Here is a 24,712-nt window from a genome sequence, read left to right on the forward strand (position 1 = left end):
ATCAGCAGTAAGTTTCTTCCCTGGAATGCAACTGGGAGGGTTAGTATGTATAATGTACATATTAGCATAATATTTTCTATAATATGTATATGTGAATGTGTCTATATAGATAGGTTTCTGGGCAGTTTTCTTCTGAATAATAACAGCACACCCAAATGTTATTTTGCCTACTGTTTTGTTTATTGTGGTGGCAGTCTGGCTTTACAACACGAAGGTATGTTTCTGTACTGATAAAATAATCTCTGTTAGAGGGAACACTTAATTAGCACTAGATTGCACTTCGGTGTCAAAATATTACTGGGAATTATGTGTTTCTCCATGAACCATTGTTTTGAATCACCTCCATTTTCCCCAGGAGGAAATGACAAAACCCCTCAGTACATGTGGCAGGAGCGAGGTGTTGGGTAATGACTAATTAAGGTCTTATTTCCTCTACTTTGTGTCGTGATGTATGGTGAGAAAAGTTCATTCGCTTCCTTAAGGCAGATGTGGCACACTTTTTCAGTTTGTGTGGTTTGCATTATTGAGGTGGGGATATAACAACTTAACTCATCCCTTGCTGGAAGGAGAAGCCAAACTTGCACAAGTGAGGGATCTGATCATTTGTTCCTCATTATTGCATCTGGTTCATCAATACCGCAGGTTTTCTTAGGCACAGGTAACCTGATGGCTGAAACTAGGTTGAAGGGCTCAGTGTCACTAATTAATTAATTTCGCAGATCAAGGAAAAAAAAAATTCTATGTATGTTAACCAAATGCACTTGGACTGAGGGCTGGTTTAGGCTGAGTTTCATACTGATATGTATAAAACTTACTTGGGAGCAGAGAAAAAATCCAGGGAAAAATTGAAGCCTTAAATGTATAACATTAGTCACTCTTATTAGTTGCAAGAGACTAAAAGAAAGCTCTTAAATCTCTGACAACTGGGAAAAAAAAAATTAGAGATCAGTCTGGTACCAGTTGAAACACCTTCCCGTGTGAAAGGTGATTGACACTCATTCAGACAGTGGAGACTATCTCAGTAGATAAAGGAAGGTTTTTCTCTTCATTAGAGCACTTCCAATTCAGTGATTTCTTAAATTTTTTTTTTTTTAGAATAAGATAACCTTCAAAGGAGTTAGTCTACATTCTTGAAAGTTATGTGTAAGCCATTTGACTACAAAATGAGACAGTGCAAAGGGTTATAGGGATCATAGTCACTTATATTTAGGCAGCTGATGAATCCAACTGGTGAAGCAGTCCAGCTCTCAAAGCATGCTTTTAACAAACTCATCACAGAAAAACTGGAGTTGAGTGCAGCAGTTTTATTGAAAAAGTCCCAGGTGTGAGCAATTCCTTTATTAAAATGTTTTAAAATACACTGGAGTAGGAGCAATTGATGATCAAGGGATATTCCTTTTTTATACATTTTTATTTCCAAAACTATACAAACATTGGAAAACTTTCCTTTTCCTCCATTTTAATTAATAATAATTCTGTTGTGATAAGTTACAGATCTCCCTTTTCAAGCTGCGAGCCCGGTGTTCTGGAGGTGACATTTTGCATCTTTGACAATAAAAAAAACTCCAAAACTGTCAGTCATATTTACATGTGCTTAAGGTTGCATAATTGAACATCATACAGGTTCTGAAAACCAGTGGTTTTCAAGATTCACCCAGGTGGGTTGAAGGTTTTAAATACATACATAACTGCATACATGTGATTTAGTAGCCAAGACACCCTTTGTTCCATTTTATTTTCAAGGCTATCTATAAACTCTGTGCTAGCCATGGTAAAGGTTTGATGTAGTAAAGGTACTCACTGAGTGAAAGCAGCACTGACAACAACTATTGCTGATCAAGGACATGAATGGGCAAAAAATTGTGTGTATATATACAATACGAAGTCTAATGTTCAAAATTAACTTGAAGCTCTTATGTAAAAATAATGTCTAGAATAAAAGCTATTTTCTGGACTAGATTAACGAATAAAAGACCCCCACAAACACTTGTGTTAGGAAAAAAAGTAGAGCTCAACATGGGAAAAGAACAATAGAAGCACATGGATTAAATTCGGAAGCTGATCTTGCAATGTATAGTTACTGGAGACTGAGTTGAAATAGAGCAACATTATCAATGGGAAATGAAGGCTACAACTGCAGAGGACACATACATTACACTTTATGAGCTATTATATTGGCCATACAGATTTGTCTATATGTTATTTATTTGAATCCTTAAGGCTTCTCTAATGTCTTGCATGACAGTGCTGTCTGCTTGGATCTTCCATGCATGAGGGAAACGGGCAGTTTTTCAAGAAAAAATAAAATTAGGTTTGTCCACATTTCAATTACAATAGCACATCCAGAGACACAAAATAAAAGACAAAACTCTATGGTACCTTTTTTCATTTATTTTGGCCCCAAAAGATGCATGCATTAGACTTTATGTACTACAAGGTATTGAAATATTTACAGCATTGTACATGTGCTCTTAAAGGGATGGCAAAGGGAAAGTTCTGTTTTCATCTTGGTGGGAGTAGAAGTTACCTTTCCTAGCCTAATAATACCTATTCAAAGTGAGAGATGACTCTTCCAAAAAGAAAAGCCCACAGAGACTAAAGCTATAGCATAATTATAGCCAATGATAACAAACTGTACAGCACTTTACCTAGGAATTTTCCTCTCTCTCACTCCTGTTTGGAATCACAGTATCAACTGTTAAGTGATGTTGCTATGCTCCCCTTGCCCTGTCTGCCCTGTTTCTCTCTATTCCAGTAGATATAGCTGTATATTACCTGTTTACAGGATTTTATTTTTAAATTATTTTGGCATATGGAATGGACATGTAATTCACAATAACCTGATGGCAAATTTTGGACAAACGATATGACTGATATTTACGGGATTATGGCACTAAAGAATTCAGATCACTATAAAGCGCATCATAAATACTTCAAGTGGATTTAGGAAACCATCTCTCTTAAGAAATTCAGTGAGTAAGGCTCATATCACTGATTTCCTACTGCTTTTACAGGTACAGATATGATACCCAATACACCAGGTTAAACAAACAGAAGGCAGTTGGGAAGAAGATCCGGGCATAGGAGTCCATTTTGGCAATGCGGATGTGTATTCTGCCATGCCGCCACGCTCCCGTCCGACAATCCTCAAAGCAGCAAAAAAAACTGGCACAGTCCTTGCCATCAAGACACTCATACCCATACTCTTCATCCCTTTCTTGGAGGTGTGTAGCATTGTTCATTTGAATGGTAGCTGATCGGGGGCGGATGTCGATAGTAGGTGCCTAAAGTGGAGTAGCAAAAAAAGAAAAACATGGCAGAGGGAGAAACGTTGTTATTATCACCAGACCAGCCAGGAGATAATGGTCAACATGAGCATGATGGTTGTGGGGGGGTACATGGGAAATTGCTGAGGTGTTCTAATGGTGGTATTACCTTGAGCTAATTAAAGTTAATCACATCATACCCCTTACAGGAAAGCAACCTAAATAAGTCTAAAGTTAACAGCTATGGGCAATGAGCTTCAAAGCTAAACCGAGTAAATATTAGAGGTTAAATGAAGCATCCAGGAATGTAATTGATGGTATTTTGAATTTTTGTTTTATATTTTACATAGTTGTTTGATATCTGAAAGCAATTTGTGTATCACACGTGAAAGGAACTGAACAATTAGAAATGCAGGATTTTAATAGGGCCGGTTCATGTTGAGAAAGCAAATACATATATACAAGAAAAAGGCAAAAACTAGGTCTTTTGAATAAGATTAGGAGAATCTCTATAAAACTCTCCAATTATTTGAATATATGCAGTTCACCACCTACTAATGTTCACCAACTAGAAGGTTCAACATGTTCCGAATTTTATATAGTAGCTGTACATATATATATACACACATATATTTAGAATGAATTGAGCAATTTCAGCATTTAAAACACATTTTAGCCCTGGGTGAACACTGGGATGATAGGCATTGAAATTTCATGGTTTTAGGGTAGCATAACAATTCTGTTTCATAAGTATGTAAATTCAATGTAATTTATTTAATGTGGTTTCTTCTCCCCCCTTCCCCCTTCTTTTTTTTTTTAATAAAATATCAGCATTTCTGTATGGAGATAAGGTTTAGATGTGGAACACAGCTAGATATATTTGCTAATTTGCTAAGTGTGTTGATCCAGTGACAACATTAAAAATCTATATGCATCTTAAACCCTTTCAAAACTCTGACCTTTTTTTTTTGCAATAGAAACAGCATTTGAGTAATTGATGATGACATTGAGTTTCATTCAGGTCAACATCAGAACAGACTTGCTTTTATAATTAGGAGTGAAATCACAAAGGTTAAAAATCCAGGGTCAGAGCTGAGTTCTAAAAGGGTATATTGCAGGTTTTTACGACAACTGGTGTTATTGGATCCCATGGCAAATTCAGAGAGAGGAGCAGAAATGTTTTAAAATTAAACTCTCTTAATTCATGCAATCCAGTAATGTTGGTCACTCTTGAACGTAGGTAAGTTCAGAATTGTAGTCCATTTGTATTTGGGCTGCTGAATCAACTCTACAAATTTTTTAGAAATATGTAACCATTCTACTTAATTAGGAAGTACCTAGAGTAGAATGCTTAGTTGTCTCATTAATTAAAAGACCCAACAAAACACCACTCTTATCTAAGCTCTAACAGTTAAATTCAGCAGTTGCATGCAGTGAATTTCCATTCCAAAAAACATTATACCTTGAAGGAAAACATCCGAAGAAGCTTTCATTTTGTAGACAGAAAAGAGAATCAGAGGGTTTTGTTTTAAATTAAAGAAAGGAAAGAGAGACAAAAATAATGTAAATTAAAAATACATTTCTGAAACATGGTAAGTCACAAAGAACTAAATTTATAGAAAGGTTGGTATTACAGCAATTGAGACAATTATCTGTAGCATAAACCCCCACATTTTCAATTTGTCACTGTCTTGTCTACATCTGGGCCAAAGACGTAAGATATCAAACTCCTTTTAGATATTCATGTCCTGAGGGGATTCTAGTCTTTTATGCTGAGCTGTTTTGAAAAAGACATTCACAGTTTATAGAAGCACTTTTTAGAAAGAAGACTTTTTAGCTGCAGACTGTGCCCTGAACACTCTACTTTTGAGGTTTTTAGGCTCTGTGATTAGGATTCAGGCAAACATTTATAGTTCTGTTTCTTCCCAGATGCTCACAAATAAGCAGTGTAAAGAACAAGTTATTTGTCCTTTTATGGATGCTTTAAAGTGAAACAGCTAAATCTGAGGTGTATTTAGTTTTGCTCCTTTACCTGACTCCATAAGACACACATACACGCAGACACTTTTATTTCCACCTAACACAGGACACATCACTTTATCATTACTTTGTTTTATTACAGTCTACTTCTCAGCAGCTTTTACGCTTGAAATTATAGGAATAGTTTGTAGTGAAAGTTCCTTAATTGCTATTTTTCTATATCCATTTTTGTGATGTATTTTAAAACTAAAAGAAAATATCTTCAAAAGTCCTTGAATATTTTACCAGAGCAAATCCAAATTACTTTATTCTTTGTTAGATGCCTGAAATGGAGATGAAAATACTCTTTATTAACATAAAACATTTTTCCTTTACATAATTCACATATTTTTTTGGTTGGTTGGTTTGAGGGTTTTGTTGTGGGTTGGTTTGTTTGTTTGTTTGTTTATTTGCGGGGTTTTCTGTTTTGTGGGGTTGTTTTGGGTTTGTTTTTGTTTTTTAGGGTTTTTTTGGTAGATGATTAGGCTAAATGTTTTAGAGATTCTAGACAATACATTTGCCAGCTCAGTTGCCAAAGGCAGGGAGAAATCTGTCCTGGACAAAATAAGCAGCAAATTCTTTCCCTGTCTGGGCAAAAGCCCAAATCACTACTGAACATACTTTCAGGATTTTTTTATTGTTGCTATTATATACATTTTTTTTTTGTTATTGGGTAGCATATATCTGTAAGTATCATTATAAACTACTGCGAAATCACTTTCTAAGGCAGAGAAGTAGGTAAATGAGGTAAGAAATACAAGAAAAAGAATTTAGGGAAACAATGGAAAGGAAAGAGATGCTTAAGGGGAAGTTAGAAAAAGCACACACCACAGTTTGAATGTAAAAGTTTAACTGTATTCCTGATAAGCAAGATTGCCATGTCAATAATGTGGACATAAGTTAATGGCATAGAATATTGCTAATACTAAGACACAGAAACAGATCTTTTCTATAAAGAGATCTATAAATAGCATAAATAATGGCTTTGGTAGTTGTGATTTGCAGAACACTTTGGTTAAAAACGATCTTTATCCTAAGAAATTAATTGTGGATACAAATATGCAGCTAGCAAGACTTTCTCTTGCTTCTTTCCAGTCCCGTGAGATATTTTTCTCTCTCATGGAAGATATTAGTAGAGTTCTATAAACTATGAACACCTGCGACCTTGCAAAGATTTGTTTATAGTACAGTAGGAAAATATTTTGACAATGGATGTTTTAGGATTTTAGCCAATCACCCCAAGGGGGTGGCTGATCCTTTGACCAATTAGACTATGAAGAAAAAAGTCTATAAAAGAGTTTGTAAAATAATTAAATAAATCAATCTTGCTGCACAATTCCTGCCTGTTGGATTTCTCCTCTCCTCCCTACCACTGTGGGACACCGTGATAATTATTTTCTCTGGCATCCAGAAAACTGTAATACATGAGCTTTTGATTCTCAAGGTGAATATTTACATTCCTATTGTTACAAAGTATGGGTATATATGTAATAGAAAAGTATGAAAAAAGGTGCCATTATAAAGAAGGATTTAAATGCTCTCTCAGAAAAACTAATTAAATTTTAGGCCTTGCTGGTAAAAAGATACATACTGGGTTTTTCTTCTTTTTGTCTTTATCCTTGCTTGGTTTTCTGTTGCTGACAAAGTAATGCAAAGTTCCATATTCCACCAGTGCAGAGAACACAAAAATAAAGCAGACTGACACAAAAAGATCCATTGCTGTCACATAGGAGACCTTGGGAAGAGATTTACGAGCAATTGTACTTAGGGTGGTCATTGTCAGGACAGTTGTAATTCCTAGCAGATAGATAGAAAACAAATAATATTACTTCAAGTAACAGACTGATTTTGCCAGTTATTTCTCTCTGATTGGTTTTGAAGTGTGCCTAGAGTTCAAACATATAGCACAAATATTCAATAGCACATTCTAGCAGTGAAATGCCAATTCAGTGGGAGCTTAGAGGATTAGTAGGGGTATGCAACATTTTTACATGGTCCCTGCTGGTGCTGCTCTGTAGAATACTTGTTTAGATGGATTCTGATTCTAAGAAATTTAATTCAGGGTTTTGGTTTTGTAGTTGGCTTCTGGGGAGTCTTTATTGAAAATTGAAGTTTAGTGTTTATGTGTTCAAATTCTTAAACAGAGCAAGAGCAGGGTCTACAAAAGAGAAGTACTGTGACATGCCTCACCATCCCTTCCCTTTCAGAACATTATTGTATGTACTGTGATGTGAAAAATGTTAAAAATGCATCAGAACATTTAAAATCTACCACATTTTATATGGCAAATTTCACACCATTGATACTACCTTCTTAGTGGTGCAAATAGACTTATTCTCAACAGAGGGATAAGTGTGTTTTGTGTATCCAAGTAAAATTTAAAGTAACAGCTGAATGCCTTTATTAATTATGTACTACTTTAAAGCAGATTTTTATAACCTCTTTTTAAGGAGGATGTGAAAAAAAACAATAAAATGCTTAAAGCTTTCTGTTATGGGAGCCACTGGCCCTCTGTTATGTTTCTTTCTAGGGAGACTGGAATTACAAGTGTGTCCCTTATTTTACACTCCAGTGCTCTCTGCTGTGCTTCTGTGAAGAAATGAAAATGCAGAAGAAAAAACTGAAATAATTCTCACTTGTGTGGATTTAATGTAGAAGAAGAAAATGTGTTAAAGTTTCTCTAGCTGAATGTTTGTGCTTTGCTATTTCTTATGGCTACAGCTGCTTTGCACAAGCAAGATTAATTTGGTCTCTCTTAGTTTATTTGTGGATAAGTTGCTACATGTGTAGAAATTTCTAATTGTGATTAATTGCATGTCACATTTTCATGTATAAGGTTTTGGATACTACCAAATTCAGTTGATTTTTTTGCCTGAAGTCTACATTTGGTTGTTGGTCTCTAAAGTGGTCATGGTGTACATTCTCCCCTTATTACCACTTGGACACACACCCCAGAAAGGTGGATTCCTTCTTGGTAATTATTTAATTTGTGTTGCCAGTCACCAAGATATGGAAGTAGAATGAGTGAAACTAATGCATCCTGCCTCTAATCCAACCATGTGTCCCCATCCTCTTGATGTTTATAAAAAATACTGCTGTAACCAGAAAAAATGTGACAGCTTTTATTGTTGACAATTTACGATAGTCAGAATCTGACATCATAAAAAGGAAGAGATGCAAATACAGCTTAGACCGTGTTATTCCTTGGAAGTTACTGCATTCCTCTAAATGAGGAGAGTTCATGTGAAGTTGTCTCTTTTCATATTTACAAACTGGTGATCTGCAGAAGTGTCAATTAAACATCATAATGCTTGAAGAAAACAGGAAAGATAAACTCACCCAGTGATGTTCTGGCTGGAACTGCATCCTTATTAATCCAGAAGGAGACCCAGGACAAGACAACAATAAGTGTGCAGGGAATGTAGGTCTGAATAGTGAAATAACCCATTCTCCTGCTCAGGTTAAAGAAGACAGACATGACTACATAGTCTCCTGTAAAACAAAAGCAGAACAAAATAGAATAATATGTTAAAAAACCAACATAACATTTGTATGTAAGAGCTAGGGGTTTCCTATTCCATGTCTGGGGTGTGTGTATATAAATATTAAACTGATTCACCAGATATACTGATGACAAATACATGCATACATCATCTTCAACACTGCTGTAGCTCAAGATCCGGTGGATTTTCCACACTGTGAAAATAAAGTCGAGCAGATTCACTTAGGTAACTTCACTATATGATTTCAAGGGTAACCTCCCTTGCATAGAATGACTTCTACCCAAGTCACTCCTCATAACCAGGCCTGCCTGGTATGATCCTCTTGCAGCACCCCAGTGTGTGGTGGGGGTCCAGCCTTCTGAGAGTCTCTGTGTCCCTGTTAGTGTGCTCCCAACTTCACTCTCAAATGTCACATGCTTTCAGATGTACTTCCTAAATTATTCATGTTCTTAACTATTCTTCAGGGCTATGCTGTGTCAATAATTCATTTTTTTATTTGCCTGCAGATCATCTGTTGTATTTTCTCCTCTAAAATGATTGGAACCCACATTTCCTAAGTGACCCCAAAAGCTGGGTTAGAAGTTACTCTGGTGTACATAACACATCATTCTTATTCAGTAATTTGTGATTGTCTTTTCAGGTTCTTTTCCCCTCTCAAATTGTTAAGTAAATTCCATCTGGATTCAAGGATACAGCAAAACTTCAGTTTTTGATGTGGTTTTTTTGCGGGGGGGGGGGCTCGCGGGGTGGGGGGGGGTGTGGGTTGGTTTTGGGGTTTGTTTTTTTTTTTTTGGTTATGGTTTTATTTTTCTAAACTAAAAAAAAACAACCCTAGTTCTCAGTTCTCATCTTTACTTCAGATTACAGCACTTCTGGGAAAAATCTTGATTGCAAAGGAATTACAGAACCCCAGGCTACAAAGACTTCATTGCAATTCAGTGAAATGCAGCCCAGAGAAGTCTTTAATGGAAACAGGATATGATTTGCAAATATAGAGTGAGATAGTTTTCCAGCACTATCAAAGAGTCTCTGTGGCTAATGCAAGTTCTGCTTAGATCAGTACCTTTAGTTAACATTGTGTTCCTCTTTTCAGTCATAATTAAAATTTTAATTTCCCCCAGAATAATCCCTTTGAACCTGACCAGAGAAGAAACTTCAGAGATATTTTTTGACTGGTGCTTCTTTGTTATTTTTTTTAATTTGAATGTCCATATTCTTGGAATTAACTGGTTTTAATTTAATTATGTTATAATTAAACCAAAGACATAAAGCCCCCAAATTTTATATATGCAGTTTATAAGGTGATACATCTGAATATGAGCAAACAGTTGTAATAAGTACAGTCTTACTATTTCCTTAGTTCACAGTTAACATTGCATTATATGTGCATGTCTTTCATATATCAAAAAAGCCCAACCAACTTACCTAAAAAAACACCACTCAGCAGCAGCAGCAGTGCAAAGCTGAAGCCATAAAATTACAGTATGACTCATTTCTTCATCTCTGTGGATCATATATTAACTTCCCAAGAAGTGATTATTTTTTCAGTTTTGGGAATTGTCCTTTTATTCATTCACCTTCATATATGCTATTAATAGCATTGATATTTCAATTTTTTTCTGCTATGATATCGCAGAGATCACTTTAAGCAGTAGCTGTATTACTTCCATGCAAACATTTTTAAGGAGAAGTGTTTCATGCTCACTGTTACTATATAAATTTAATGGGACAATGAATTTCCAGAAGTAAGAGGTGAAATATAGACCCAAATACAGATAAGAATAAAAAGGTACAAAAGGCCCAGAACTGAAGTTTAAAAATCAGATGTTTTATTGCTGTTCTTGTTTTTTCTACTGAAGTTCCAACTGCTATGGGCTCCTTTGGAGTAGATGAGTGATGTACCAGATCCCAGGTAACTACTTTCTCCTCATTTTTTGTCCTATACTTGGACAGGTCTTTTTGCCCAACTGTTTGGCAGCTGTAGCCCGCCTGCCTTGTATTCAAAGGAACAGAAAATATCAGACTCCGGTACACAAGCCAGAACATTCCTACAGGTATTAGAGTCAAATCCAAACCTCAGCACCTGTGCTGAGAAGGAAAAGAGCTAAATAGAGATGACCTAGACCGAGGTATAGTGCTAAGCCCTCCCTCACTGTCCTTGTTCAACAGCTGTGTGTGCAAACCTAGCCCAAGGGTTTAGGCTATGGATAACATATGAATGTTATTGTTAATATACATCTATGTGTGGAGAGAGAGAGTAGCCTCAGACCTTCCATTTTATAGACCATTTCCATTTACATTTTTTTGGTCAGTTTTTGGTGGTAATCCCCTGGTGTCCATGGAGACTTGTCTATATTTTATGCATTATTTTAATTTTTTTGTTGCTGTTCATAATGTAATCCATAAGACCTTTTAAAACATAAACCAACTTGTAAAGGCCTTAGTCCAGTCGCTGGTGGTGAAACAGAACTTTGAATTCTCTGTCATCTTGAAGATGCACATCAGAGTACAATTCATTCCCATAGAGCATTAGCAGTGCCCACAGGACATTTGCTACACAAACTGGAGACACTCCAGATGCAAGTGTTTCATATCTAATCAAACACAATTCCCTCTGCTTTTCTTTCTTCTTTTACTTTTCTTTCTTACTTTTTTTTAATACACGAATTCATAAGCAATTATGTTTAGAAAGAACATCTCTCTGCTAACAGATTCCAAAAGTTAAAAAGTGATATAATTGTTGTAGGATTTTTCAACCCTCACAAATATTGTTGCACATTCCTTTATGCAAAGACTTTCTTCCCTAATTGACACTTGCATGAAAAATCCAAACTACTCCAGAATTATATCTGTAGGAAACTCTATCAGTTTCTGATATTTCAAAGTCCACAGCATTGTTCTAGCAGACCTTATTTCTTATGCGTTGTAGAATTCGAAATGTTTTACTGAAAGCTCAGGGAAATAAGAGACCGTATATATTTTATATGAGGTTTAAAGTTTCTACTAATGGAGAAGATAAATCAGGGGAAGCAAAAACTTCAGTGTCAACTATAACTTGCCAGGCAGTGTGGAACTGACCAATCTGAAGAGTCATTCAAGGATGTGTAAATTCTTTTGAATTACATTTTACTTTCTAATCTGAAAGCCTGCTGATGCTGCAGACACTGTTGTGTTATGGAATGTTTTAGAGATCCTTACGAAAGAAAGGAATAATGTTAATATTTTACCTTGCTTTGTTGGGGTTTTGGGAAGTGGGATGTGCAGATGACATTTTTTTTCAAGGTAAAAGTAGAAAAACAAATGGAATTTAGGAATTGCCAAGACAAAGCAAGTCAATAATTCTGTAATGTACTTAATATCTCTTCGGGCCTTGAATATGTTCTGGTTTTGACTGGGACAAGGGTGTATTTTCTTCTGAGTAGCTGGCACAGGGCTGTGTTTGCATTTAGCATGATAATGATGTTGTTGCCACACTGATGTTTGTTGTTGCTAAGTAGTTCTTACCCCAAGTTAAGGAATTTTCTGTCTCATACTCCACCGGTGAGTAGTTGCACAAAAAGCTGGGAGGGTGTATAGCCAGGATATCTGACCCAAACTGGCCAAAGGGATATACCACACCCTAGAATGTCTTGCCCAGTACATAAACTGGGGGAGTGGAGGGATATACCACACCCTAGAATGTCTTGCCCAGTACATAAACTGGGGGAGTGGGCTGGGAGCTGCCAGTCACTGCTCGGGGATGGGCTGGGCATATCAGTCTTTGGTTGTGAGCAACTGCATTATGCATCACCTGCTTCTCTTGGGTTCTGTTACTTTCTCCCCTTATTGTTACAGTTATAATTTCTAATAATAAAAATATTTCTAATAATAGTACTTTGTTTTAATTATTAAGTTGTTCCTATCTCTGCCCATGAGGTTTACCTTTTCTTTCTGATTCTCCTCCCCACTGGGGAGAGGTGGTAGATGGGGAGTGAGTGAAAAGCCATGGGAACGCAATTGCCAGCCAGGGAAAACTGTGACAATAAAGAGATAAGGAAAACAGGACTAAGTGGCGGGATGCTCCAGAGAAGTATCTTGCTGGGATTGCCAAGTTTACTTTAAGTGATGTTGGAATGATATAACAGCAGGTGTTCTGAGATTTTGAATAACAAAAGTACTCTGAACATACAGAATAATGCAAGACCAAAGATGTGAAGTTCAGGACTCAGTCTCAGTTGTCACAACACATACATCCAAAACGTCAAATGCATAAAGACCCCTGTGGAATGTGGACTTGACAGTACTTTGCTTTAATCACACCTTTCATGTTAGAATCTGGCCTCAGCCCTGTTTTTATCCAGATTTGGTTTATTTTCTGACTATATTCATGCACTTCTCAGCTCTTTAGCTGAGACCAGCTTAAATACTCTGTTATTTTCAGATTATCTCTGTGCCTCAGGTGATTTTCACTCCTGGTGTGATGCCTGCATGAAGCTGTCAAACTAAGACATTAGTTTAGTAAAAAATGGCCAGACTTGATCCTCAGCACAGTGTCATTTATTAGTCCTCCCTGGGCAAATTGATAATCTTTTCATTATTACTTCATCCTCTTTCCCTGAGCTCTGGCTCTTGTTTGTCCAATATTGTCTACTGCAGCAAGAAAGCTTCTCAGACTGCCAGATTGCTGTTTGGAGCACTAATACACTTTTGGAGTTTTTTAGAAATGAATGATAGTGCAACCTGGCAGTATCTTTGTAAGACAACATCCTTAAGTACTTGACATTTGGCATCCTAATTAGAAGATTTTGGATTACTTAGCCTTTCACCAGAGACCTTACATTCCTACCATACATTCTGAGATATGTAGAACTATTACATGTGTCTAGAAAATACTACCTAGATAATTTTCAATTTTTAAACAAATACAAAATTTCTCTGGAAAAAATAATCTTATTACAATGAGGAGCATAATAACTCATCCTTCATATATTTAGACCCTTCCTCTCTTTCTCTGAATATACATATTTCTCTATTCCTCTGTAGTCATCTGTGTTTGCATCTGCATATAGACAGACATAATCTTCTTCCTATGAAGATACAATAGCAAGTTAACCAGTTTCTTCAGTGACATATATTTAAACCAGAATTCAATCCCTCAGGAAAATGGTATCCAGGTCATGTTTATCCTCATGTGTAAATGCTCATATCATATTTTCTACTAAGTGCATATTCCTCCCAATTATGTTTGGAAGATCAAGAGAAAGATAAAGAGATGCAGAGCAGTGTTCTGACTTGAGACACAGCATCTTCGTGCTGCCACTCTGAATGGGAAGTTGAATATTTCTCTTGGGGCACACAAAGTGCATGGACATTAAGTCATTTCCAGAGTAGGAGATAATTTAAAAATTAGATTCATGCATCAGTGTTCAATGCACGTGACCTGAGTAAGCCCTTGGAAAAGGTTTTATTTCTAACAGTCCTGTTCCATCCTAATTTACACAGGCTCATAGCAGTCAACATGAACTTTGGAAATTGTGGTCTTCCTCCTACCCTGTACTTGTGGGATATAGTGATTTGAATACCAGGATTTGGGCTCAGTAGGGGAACAACAGTAGGGGAAGTGAATTCCTGATTTGAAGAACCATCTGTCCTTATGTGCTGGCCTAGGTCCCAAAGGTTCAATAGAAGAAATTAGTTGTGCCAGGAAGCATAGCCGGGGGAATGTACACTGTACTTAAGTGATTTAATCAGCACGGTGGGTGTGATCCTTCATTGCTTCCTGGTTGGAGAGTCATTTATACCTGTGTGAAGCGAACGGGAAATTATACCCATTAGTGCGCTCTTTATGCATGTTTAAGTGACTGTGTAAAGTGTAAGGTACTGGGGGAAAAGCCTCTAATTTGTACTCAGAACTGATTTGGAAGCTAGTGCAAATGCGAGAGAGAAGAACAGCTTTATAACACCCCAAAAAATTGGTGTCTTAACTATAGTTCAGGTAGCAACACTTAGAGATAAGATTGTCTCTCACTTAGTATTATGAGATTCTGCTTTCTGTTGTTTAAAATACTGCTGGATTTAAATTATTAAAAGAACTACAGAAGAGCTTCAAAAATCATATATTGGCCACATGGTCAGGTTATTTTTATGTGTTACTTCAGTTCTTTCTCAGATGGTTTTTGAGTGGGGAAAATTCATTGTTTCATTTCTGTTAAGGATATGGAGTTTTGACAGGGAAATTCAATTAGGTGAAGGGCTGGCCTTGTTGCCTTGTTATGGGTTCACATTTTTAAGTCATTTTTGGCTAACTTAAAAGCTTTGGAAAACAGTGAATGTGTGCTTAGACATGTCCATATGTGTAAGGTTTTTGAGAGTTTATAAGAAGAATTTATTTCTCTCTGTTTCTTACAAAGCTACACACCACTCTGAATGGCACCGCAAAACCAGATGGATGGTAGAAGTGGCTCTCTTCTTCTCAAACGGGGTTCCTTTATATATTCCACTACCTAAAATCTCCAGAATCTGTGTGCTGAGAGTTTACAGCACATGAGCTCATCACCTCATGCTGACTCCACGGTGTCAGGAGTTTCATTGTGGAGCTCTTCTCCCTGGGGAATGGCAAGTGTTCTATCCCAGGGTCTAAACAGGATTTTCTTTGAGTATTTAGATACCTTAAATATTTTTGTCACTGTATAGTAGTATAAAAATCAAAGTCTGTTTTAGTAATTCTGAAAATGTTTCTAATTTAGAGCTTTTTGTGCTTAAAATTTAAAAATCTGTGGAGAAAATAAATTATGTAGGAGAACATTGGTAATGAATCAATAATTGCCAGCAAAAGCTACCAAGTGGTCTTTATTATATTATTTTAAAATTTGAAGTTTTTCTCCACTACATGAATTTGTGAAACTGCCAAAAAGAGTCAGATGGAAGATCAATGCATTATCCAAACTCTCCCAGAATTTCTAGCCATCATTTGCTCCTTAAGGACAGATCAAATGACTAGAAACTAGGATTGATGTAGGTCACAGATTATATGGTATGTAATAGGCACAGTTTTGTTAGTGCAGCAAATAACAACCACATGATTCCTACAGACACAGAGGTGCACCAGCTGTCCAGATTCCCAATGGGCTTTTATCTCCTAAAGTTATACAGAAACCATACAGAGAAGAGCAAGCACTTTTTAAAATATTTGTTTAAAGAGACATGTGAAAATATAGATAGAAATGGAACCTTTTCTCAAAATAAACTCATATAAACAAGTATATAAATAAATGACATGCTTCTAGATGGGAAACCCTATCCAGTTCATCTTTCCGGATGGAGTATGCATAGGGGAAAAAGCAAATAAAAAAACCTCGTGCCACAGGAGGGCACTGTCGCCTCAGGATAGAAATGAGAAAAGCTTGCAAGTCTGCCAGTGGAAAACTGAATCTTAAAAATTTCTAATTATTCTTGTCATTGAGTGTTTATACAAACACTGAATGGCACAACTGACTTGTGTGCGTCTCTTATTAGAGGAGCACTTTTAAGGACTAAACCAACTCTTGTGTGATAGAAATATCCCCAAAGTAGCATCACCTTTGTGCTACAAGTAATGAATATAAACTGCATAAATTGTTAATGAAGAACAACTGTGGCAGCAGAATTTATCTTCTTTTTCTCATAAATAGCTAATAGATACATCCTTGTTCTCTCTCTCTCTTTTATTGTTAGCATGGCCAGCAGTCTTGTTTTCTGTTAGGCAGCAGACAGAGCTAGTACTCTTGGTTTATTTTAAAAGAAGGAATTGGTAAATGGTAGTTTGATGGAATAGATGTGTTTTCTTGGGTTTAGTTATGGTACGTAGAAATACCATTAAAACAGTGGTGCATGATGTCTATGAACATCTCCTATAGGAGCTTCTAATTCATTCAGTTCTTAAAAAGTTGCTGGATTAGTACAGACTATTAAAATAATAGTAAATGCAACCAAAAGGATTCTAAATGCATCCTTCATAAAAGAGTCAGGCTTATTGCCATTTTTAGACAGATATTCTGCAATAATAGAAAATTACTAGTTGGTAAAGTTATGGGGTATTGCCTGTAAAGCAGCTGATTTCCTTCCCACTGTGTGCCCTCCTGGCACGCTGGAGGGCAGCAAGGTTACCAAGAGCTGCTGCAAGTGGAGAGAAAATGAAAGAAAAAGAACATGGACAAAGCCTTTTCTCTTTTATGTCAAATCAGGTGTTGGTACCAGAGTTTTGGTGTACGCTCTGCTCAGCAGTGGCTGGAGGCAGATCCCTGCCCCCAGAAAAGGCAGGAAAAAGGGTGAATGGGAGACAGGAATTACACCTCTCTACCAAATCAAGCAAGTATCAGATGGCGCATTACATTGTACAGTGCAGCTCTAATCTAGGATGAAAAATCATGTAAATAGTTTAAGATTGGTGTACTTATTCTGATGCATCTTCGTTTGGCTTTTGTGCCCATCTCTTTTCTTGCCTTGAGACGGTCTATATTTGGAGTTTCGCTGGCATTTACTGTCTCGGTGAGGGTACTGAGCCAGCCTGCAGATACGGTTCAGTGAGATGTCGTAAAGAAAATATGATATTTGTTCTAAACACATAGTTTTCTATGAGGATTCAGATTTAACCTATTCAAATATTTGTCTTGTTTAAAACCTAAAGTGACTTCTTTTTTTTTTTTTTTCCAACAGATCAGGAAGTTCATAAGTCTGTCAAGTTCAGTACCAATGTACTTCTAAAACTGGTATTTTGTCACATTCCCTCTTACAGTGCAATGTTTTTACATATATGTCAGGAAAATAATTTTGGCTGAAGTATTTGATCACTGGGCACATGACTGAATTCATTTTCATAAAGACAGGACAGAAATTTGATCACAGTGCTATTCAGAAGCTGATATGTATGAGACTTATTTGTTCCCACAACCAGAAATGAAAAGTCTGGGGAAAAGGTAAAATCAGAGGGAACACTGTTCCCTAGGTATCTGACCATGAGACCTTCTTGTTATCTCATTCTTTGCCAAGTGCCCTTTTCATTGGTTCTGTCCTTCACAGCTTTTTATTCTTTCATTGACAGATTTTTAGACTACATAAGGACAGAGTATTAAAAAAACCCCAGAGTCTCTTCCTTTCCAAAAATGCTCAATAATCTCTTTCCCTCTGAGGCTTAGCTGCAAAATACCACTATTGTGTCACAGAGAAGTCATGATGTGAAATAAAATGATGTAAATATTTAGCCTTTAGGACAAAGGAAGAAAATATGCCATGGCATTGCCGCTATTTGCTTTTAACAGACTTGCACATGGAAGCAGTGCCATTCCCTGCCTGACTGCTGGCATTACACAAAGACTGGGGTGAGCCATGGTCATTGCCAATACAGCACAGCAATTGTACTGAGTGATTTCCCCAAAAAATATAATAATAGAAATTTTTAATATCCATTTCTAAGCTGTGATTATAGTTTCATTATGCAATGAGGTAAAACAACATCAAGATTTTGACATAGCTTGCACTGTAGTCCATTTATATAAGATTATCTCTGAGATTCAGATAGTTGCAAGACTGCTTTTCAATTTTCCTTCCAAGGGATGAATCCTAACTGCATTGCACAGCTGGATAGAGAGCAGGGGATGGGAGATTTGCTTTTTTTGGGGGGGCAGTTTTTAAAAATTAGGGAAGTAAGGTATATGTCTGTGTGTGAATATGTCTGGCATTAAACACCTTGATTTCCTGTGGGAGCAGGCAGAAGAGAGCTGCAATTAGTTTATGTTTTTGAAATTAAAATCTTGGCTGATGAAACTTCTGCAAAATGAGATGAATCATTACACTCATCCAAGCAAATGAAATTTCTTTATGTATGACATGACTTTCTGCCCAACAGTTCTGGATTTTGTTTGGTCCTTGGCCGCTCATTCCACTTGAAATGCTGTTTTCTCAGTTCATTTGACAGAATGTGTTCCATATCTCATTAGTTTCTAATTATAGGAGGAAAGAATGTAATGACACTAGACAGTAATTAAAATCTATTACTGTTCCCACCTTCTCTTTGAAATCATAGAGACAAGATTTAGCCTGAGAATTTTCTGTTGCTGAAAAATATCAGTATGTGGAAATGTACTGAAGGATTGAATGTAAACTTAGGTGTGTTTATTTCTAAGGTTTCATCTGTGAGTGCCAGAAGTCTGAAAGGAAAATGAATGTTACTGATCCTACATATTTGCCCATGATACGATTTTTTTCCTAGTTTGCGACATATTTACAAACAACTTTTTTGTTTGCTTGTCTGTGAAGGTGGATAAGCTATTACATTGGCATTAGCAAACACAGGAGGGCTTTTAGTGTGCAGGATTAGTATTTAGATGTGGCAGCAGCAATAAGCTGCAACTTCTGTGAGTGAACCATTATGCTCCAATGTGCAAATAATCTTAAAACTGTAGAACCTTCTGCTCTCTTTCCCATTCCCCCCTTGCCTAGGAAGCATCAACCAAGGATGTGAGCTCAGTGTCTCATCTCTGAATGGTCAGGAGTCATTTGGGTTCTAAAGAAACTGTTTGAGTCACTGTCATCCAGTTCAGAGATGAGAAAATGGGAGGATGACTGGAAATCCCTGGTAAGGTAAAAAGCAGAGTCATCATTTCCAGGTAGCAGCACCAGCTAGGGCGCTGTTCTGTCAGGAATTTTGCTGTGCCTGACACATCCTGTGTCCTTGGCTCTTTTGGATGTCTGGTTGTTACCTGAATACCTCAAGAAAAGCTGTCTGTTTCAAGAAAATTATGCACCTATAGCAGGGCTCTGTGAATGTTTAAAATAATGACTTGCTTAATTTTGATTATTTAACCTATTGCCATAATAATGCGGGTTTTGATATGGTGCAATCACCAATGTAAACAAATAAGAAAAATGTTTTATTATATTTCATTCATTTCAAGGTATCCAGATGGTATAACCACTTTCTGACAGCATCCAAACCTGCCTGCTACAGGGAGAACTGGAAATAACTTCTGTTTCTGTAGTTCAAAGCATGAAGTACAACACATCCATGGTACTTCAGATCAAACACACTATTGGAATTATGAAATGGCATGTAATAAAGATTGTCAAAACTATGTAAATTTTATCATGTTGAAATTTTCAGCGGTTTGCATCTGAGAAAGAAAGTACAAAATGGTGATTGGCTTTGTTTTATTGGGTGGCAAACCACAAGATTCATACCATACAATAGGTCTACATATTTGGCTTTCTAGACAACTCTGCAAAGGATTTGTCTGAAAAGAGAGTTTGGGCAAGTCCAGGGGTAATAAGAGAAATGTAAGATGTAAAAATGGGAATTAAATAAATGTTACACTTCGAGTCTAGGTTAAAAACCGCTAAAAAAAATTTAATACAGGCCTATTTGGTGAATGCCATGAGGGAAAAAAAATCAAGTATTTAATAATTTTGGTCTAAATAACAACAGTCTTACAGACATGTTGGAGAAGTCCCTTGAAATTAGTACTGTTTCATGAGCTTTGTGCAAGTCCAGGTTGCTGAAAGACTGCACATGACTTACGTAGTTCATAAACACCCCTTATTATATTTGCTTTTATATCTTTGTGAATTGTCTTGCATGGAAGAGGTCATTCTTGAACTCCTCTGAACACTTTTCATTCGGAGAGAAGAGGAATTTGAGGATACAGTACATTTAGTCTTTGATTTGGATGTTTCCAGTTATTTTCAGGACCCGGAGACAGTAGTACATAACCTGAGGCTGCAATAAAATTTGATGTTTCCTTCTACTTCCTCTCCAGAGGAGAGAAGGCATGACTGTGTGGAGGCAATGTTCTGCAGGGGAGCTACAGATTTCACAGATTCATTCTGTCTGAACGCCCCAGCAAAAGAAATATTTATACAAGAAAGTACGACTCAAACACCAGCATCTCACTTCCAGTGGGTGCACAGGGAGATTACTGGGAAGACAGTACCATAAACAAAGAGCCCAAGGGATGTTGGGAGGGATACATCCTGCTTTATTGCTCAGATTCCAACATTAGATAGACTTTTTTTTTTTATTTTTGAGTGTTTCAATTCCATTTATTTTTAGCTTCCGTTAAATATTTTAGGATATTTAATCAGTGGATATTTAGTCTTAAACCCCCAGGAAACCAATTCAGGTAACCAAGAAAAGACTAAATTTTACTTAAATATGAGACCCTGGAAGGCAAAACATCCAAGAACAAAAGTTGTACAGATCAAACCCAATGCAGTGTGGTCATCTACCGAATGTCGTGGGCTTTAGAGAGCTCAGTAAGAAAAGAAAATGTCTTTGAGCACAAGAACCCAACAAAGATACATAGTAAAATGTAAATTGTCCTGTTGGAAAACATCGTAGCCCAAAAACATGTCAAAGAATGGGTGTGGATTATTGATCAGGACACTGAAGAAGCAGGCAAGAGATCTCAAGTCTAGTCCCATGTCTCTGATGGAACAGCTGTTTCTCTTAGCCCATGAAAGTCGTTTGGAACACATGCACACTGTGTTCCAACAGCATCTGGAGATTCTGCTCTAAACTTATGTGGGAAAATGCCTGACTGTTTTATTATGTCATTGACATGTAGGATTGGATCCCTGCACCTTTCACTAAAAAAATGTTTCCATATTCAGAATATGACAAAACACTCAGTGATATGGCTTCTTGAATGACTGTGGTAATTCTGAACTTCCTGATACCCTTGATTCTTATGGGATATTTATGTAGTTGAAGAGTAACCAAATGTTTCATCTACTAGTTAATTTATATCTGAGTAAGTGTATAAACCAGGTAGTGATTATGCCTATGAGAGAGACAGTCCACAGTTTTCTGTTTCTTTTATCAGTGACAGATACAGCTGGCAGAAAAACATAAATGCATTTTAAACTTCTGTTACTTGCCTCTGTTGAATCTCGACTTAAAATGAAATTACATAACAAAGATAATTCTGTTGCTTAAAAATTCATGGGTTTATCATAAAGGCTTTCGTGTTGAAAAGCTTGCAGAAACCTGCAAGGAATTCTCCCAATCAGCTTTCCACGGCTACTTGTTGATGTATTCAGTTCTTCAGAAACCCATGGTTTACCCAGATACACAGGTAGGAAGGAAGTATGTTCACACACCTCTCTGAGTTCTAATGCTAATTTGTTGTGTGGGAATTCCAGTGCATATCGTAGTGTTCATCTTTGTTAGCAGGTGGACATGGAAACTGGGTACACCAGGAGGAGTTGCTGTTTGAATTAGTCTTGAACATTTCTCTGTGACGTGTATTTCATGTAAGGGGAAAGAAGGGAGAAGAATAATACATTTTTTGTGAAGTTTCAGTATTCATAGTTTTGTTGAGGTGGTGTTATTGTTGTTTTGCTTGTTAGTTTTTAATTATAATTTTCATTACCATGGTAATCTCAGTACCTCTGTGTAGCAATGTATGGTCCCTTTGTATACCAGGAAAGGTGTTACATGACAACTTTCTGAACCCACAGCCCAATGGAGCTGCTCTCAGGGTTCCCAGCATCACTACTGCTCAATTATAGGTGGAGTTATCTCTTTTCTCTGCTTATATAGAATGCCATGGGACTGCTGAGGAATGGAATGATTACTTTTCTTGAGACACAAACACTGGTAGAATGACCCTTAGAAACAGTTGCCTGACAGAAGTACTGATTTCTTGGACTATCAAACACAAGGAAGCTTCCCACCTATGCCTGCAACTTACAGTGCTGCTCCAGTTTTGAGTTCCTCCCCAGATGCTTTATGGTGACAGTGGTGATAGGTCTGTGTAGATGATCTTAGTCTTTTTAAAGGTGGATGACAGTGCACTTGTTTTCCTCTAATTATTAATATATGGCTGCCTAAAATTGAAGCCAAGATAGTTGTGATAGTTTTTAGCTCTATCAGAGTTCTACAGTGCTCAAAAGAACAAAACAATTTGCTTCATCTTGCATGGTCTGTTCAAGGCATGTGAAGCACAACCTTCTGTCTCAGTGATTGCCTATCTGTTGCCTACCTCCTTTGTGAGCAGAACATGCTGTCTCACATGTGAGACAAGTGCATTCACGACCATGTGAGCTGTGCTTTTCTCCTGCTGTGCATGTGAAAGACCATAAAGGAGCAGGCTGCTCCCATAGATGTGCATTTTTCAAGAAGGGTGCCTGCCTCATAGGATTTAGAGCTGTAGTGTTACATTTTTCCATGAACTGAGCTTAATAAAAGGAATATAAATTTTATGAAGTCACGTGTATTACAGAAATAAGTGATGTGTTACATATATTACTGTATTACATACAGCCACACACACATGACTTCTGATTTTAAAATACCACAAATCCTACAAAACATACATACAAAAGCTCAGAATGAAAGCAAAATATTTTCACTAGAAGAATCTGGAACTGTATTTATGTAGACTTATTTGAGAGTAACTCATTTATTGTCAACATTTTGTAAGTATCTAAAATCTGTTAAAACCATACTTTAAAGCCATAACTATAAAGAGATTACCAAATTACCTGGAAGAGAGTGCTCCAGAGTTCAGATCTATGACTTTAAAAAATATGTTCTTATTGTTGGTGCTTAGAACTACTTAGAAAAAATTTTTATGAAAATATGATAAATATATTTATTTTTCAATTTGAGACATTATTCTAGAAGAGGCTATTGTGGATTAGTGTTTGAAAGGTAAACATGATCTTCATTCTCCTGCAATTGGTTTGCCTGAGAACAAGGCCTGCTCTGTGTGCAGATTCCAAATCGTTTCTGATTTCTTTAGTGTTTTGTCTTGCAGAAGCCAGGTGCAAATCTTCATCAATGTGCAAATTAATCTTGTTCACAATCAAAGTTAACAGGTAGCAGCAGAAACATTCACTGGCTAAAGTAGGTGTTGCAAAATTGTCTAGGGTGTGATTGGTGAGGAAATGAAATGGAAAAAAACCTTGCTCTAATAGAACAGTTATTTATATGCTACGAAAGGAGATGGCAAATGTGTTTGGGTGTGTTTTTAACCTCTTGAGCTTTCTAGGAGGATATTATTGACATCAGGTAGAAAGTAAAAATGTTGAAGAAAAAGCCTTTAAAACCAGTATCTCTTTAGCTATTAGAAGGGGGAAAGAAAGGATTTTTAAAATCAGAGAAGAAATAAAGACACCGAATTAGAAGGAACTAGGTTATTATTAAAATAGTGAATAAATGTAGAGTTTAAAAAACATAGCAGGTGTTTGAGAAATTAAGAAAGAAAGGGAAACTATGAAAAATGGCAAACAAAGAGATGATGTTCTAAAATTGTACTTAATACCAAGAGTAAGGCCACAGGCCTGCATTCAACAGGCCTGAAGGGAAGAACAGAGTTAAAGAGGATGCTGTGTTTGAAGATCATGTCTCTAAAGAGACAGCTATGAATCATGAATAATTTATAGCCAATATTGCCATTTGAAGTCAAACAAATCTAGTACAGGATGTGAAAAAAATCTTTAAAGACTACAGATAACTATCTTGAAGCTTCAGTTACCAGCTTCACAGATAGAGGTAGAGCTTCTAGGTGTATGTAATCACCCTAGTCCAAATCCTACAAGGTATTTAAATGTCTTGCTCTTTTCAAGAGGATACCTTTGAAGAGCTATTTATTTCTCAAACAGACATATTCAGGATAACGTTCACAACTTGTACAAAACAGGTTCCCCTGGGAGTCCCCATTCCATGTCACAGTGTGTATTGCCATCACATTGTGTTTTCAGGCCCAAAAGTGCAACCTCTTAATACCTTCTTAAAAGTGAGGTTACAACACTGTGAATCCCATGGGTAATGTCTTTTTAAAACTTTTTTCGTTTAACATTTGAAAATGTTATGTCCTGGGAAGCTTTTAAAATTGAACTGGCAATTCTGGATCCGAAGCACTGTGTGGCATACAGAGAAACATGCATTTGGAGTCCCCCAGGACTGTG

The 24,712-nt window shown here is 36.7% G+C and overlaps 1 protein-coding gene across 2 annotated transcripts in view; it reads right to left on the reverse strand.

Annotated features, from left to right (window-relative positions):
* Nucleotides 1-1,288: 1,288 nt before the first annotated feature.
* Nucleotides 1,289-24,712, reverse strand: part of GABRG2 (gamma-aminobutyric acid type A receptor subunit gamma2) — a 67,798-nt gene continuing 44,374 nt past the window's right edge. The window contains exons 7-10 of one of the 2 annotated variants that reach the window (XM_039559366.1): nucleotides 8,625-8,777; nucleotides 6,877-7,082; nucleotides 4,729-4,752; nucleotides 1,289-3,284 (exon numbers count right to left, since the gene is read on the reverse strand). In XM_039559366.1, the coding sequence (XP_039415300.1) occupies nucleotides 3,009-3,284; nucleotides 4,729-4,752; nucleotides 6,877-7,082; nucleotides 8,625-8,777 (659 nt within the window). In that variant the 3' untranslated portion in view covers nucleotides 1,289-3,008. The remainder of the gene's footprint in view (nucleotides 3,285-4,728; nucleotides 4,753-6,876; nucleotides 7,083-8,624; nucleotides 8,778-24,712) is intronic. The other variant, XM_039559367.1, reaches the window with a different exon arrangement.

This window comes from Corvus cornix, chromosome 13 (assembly GCF_000738735.6).
Source record: "Corvus cornix cornix isolate S_Up_H32 chromosome 13, ASM73873v5, whole genome shotgun sequence".
Lineage (NCBI taxonomy): Eukaryota > Metazoa > Chordata > Aves > Passeriformes > Corvidae > Corvus > Corvus cornix.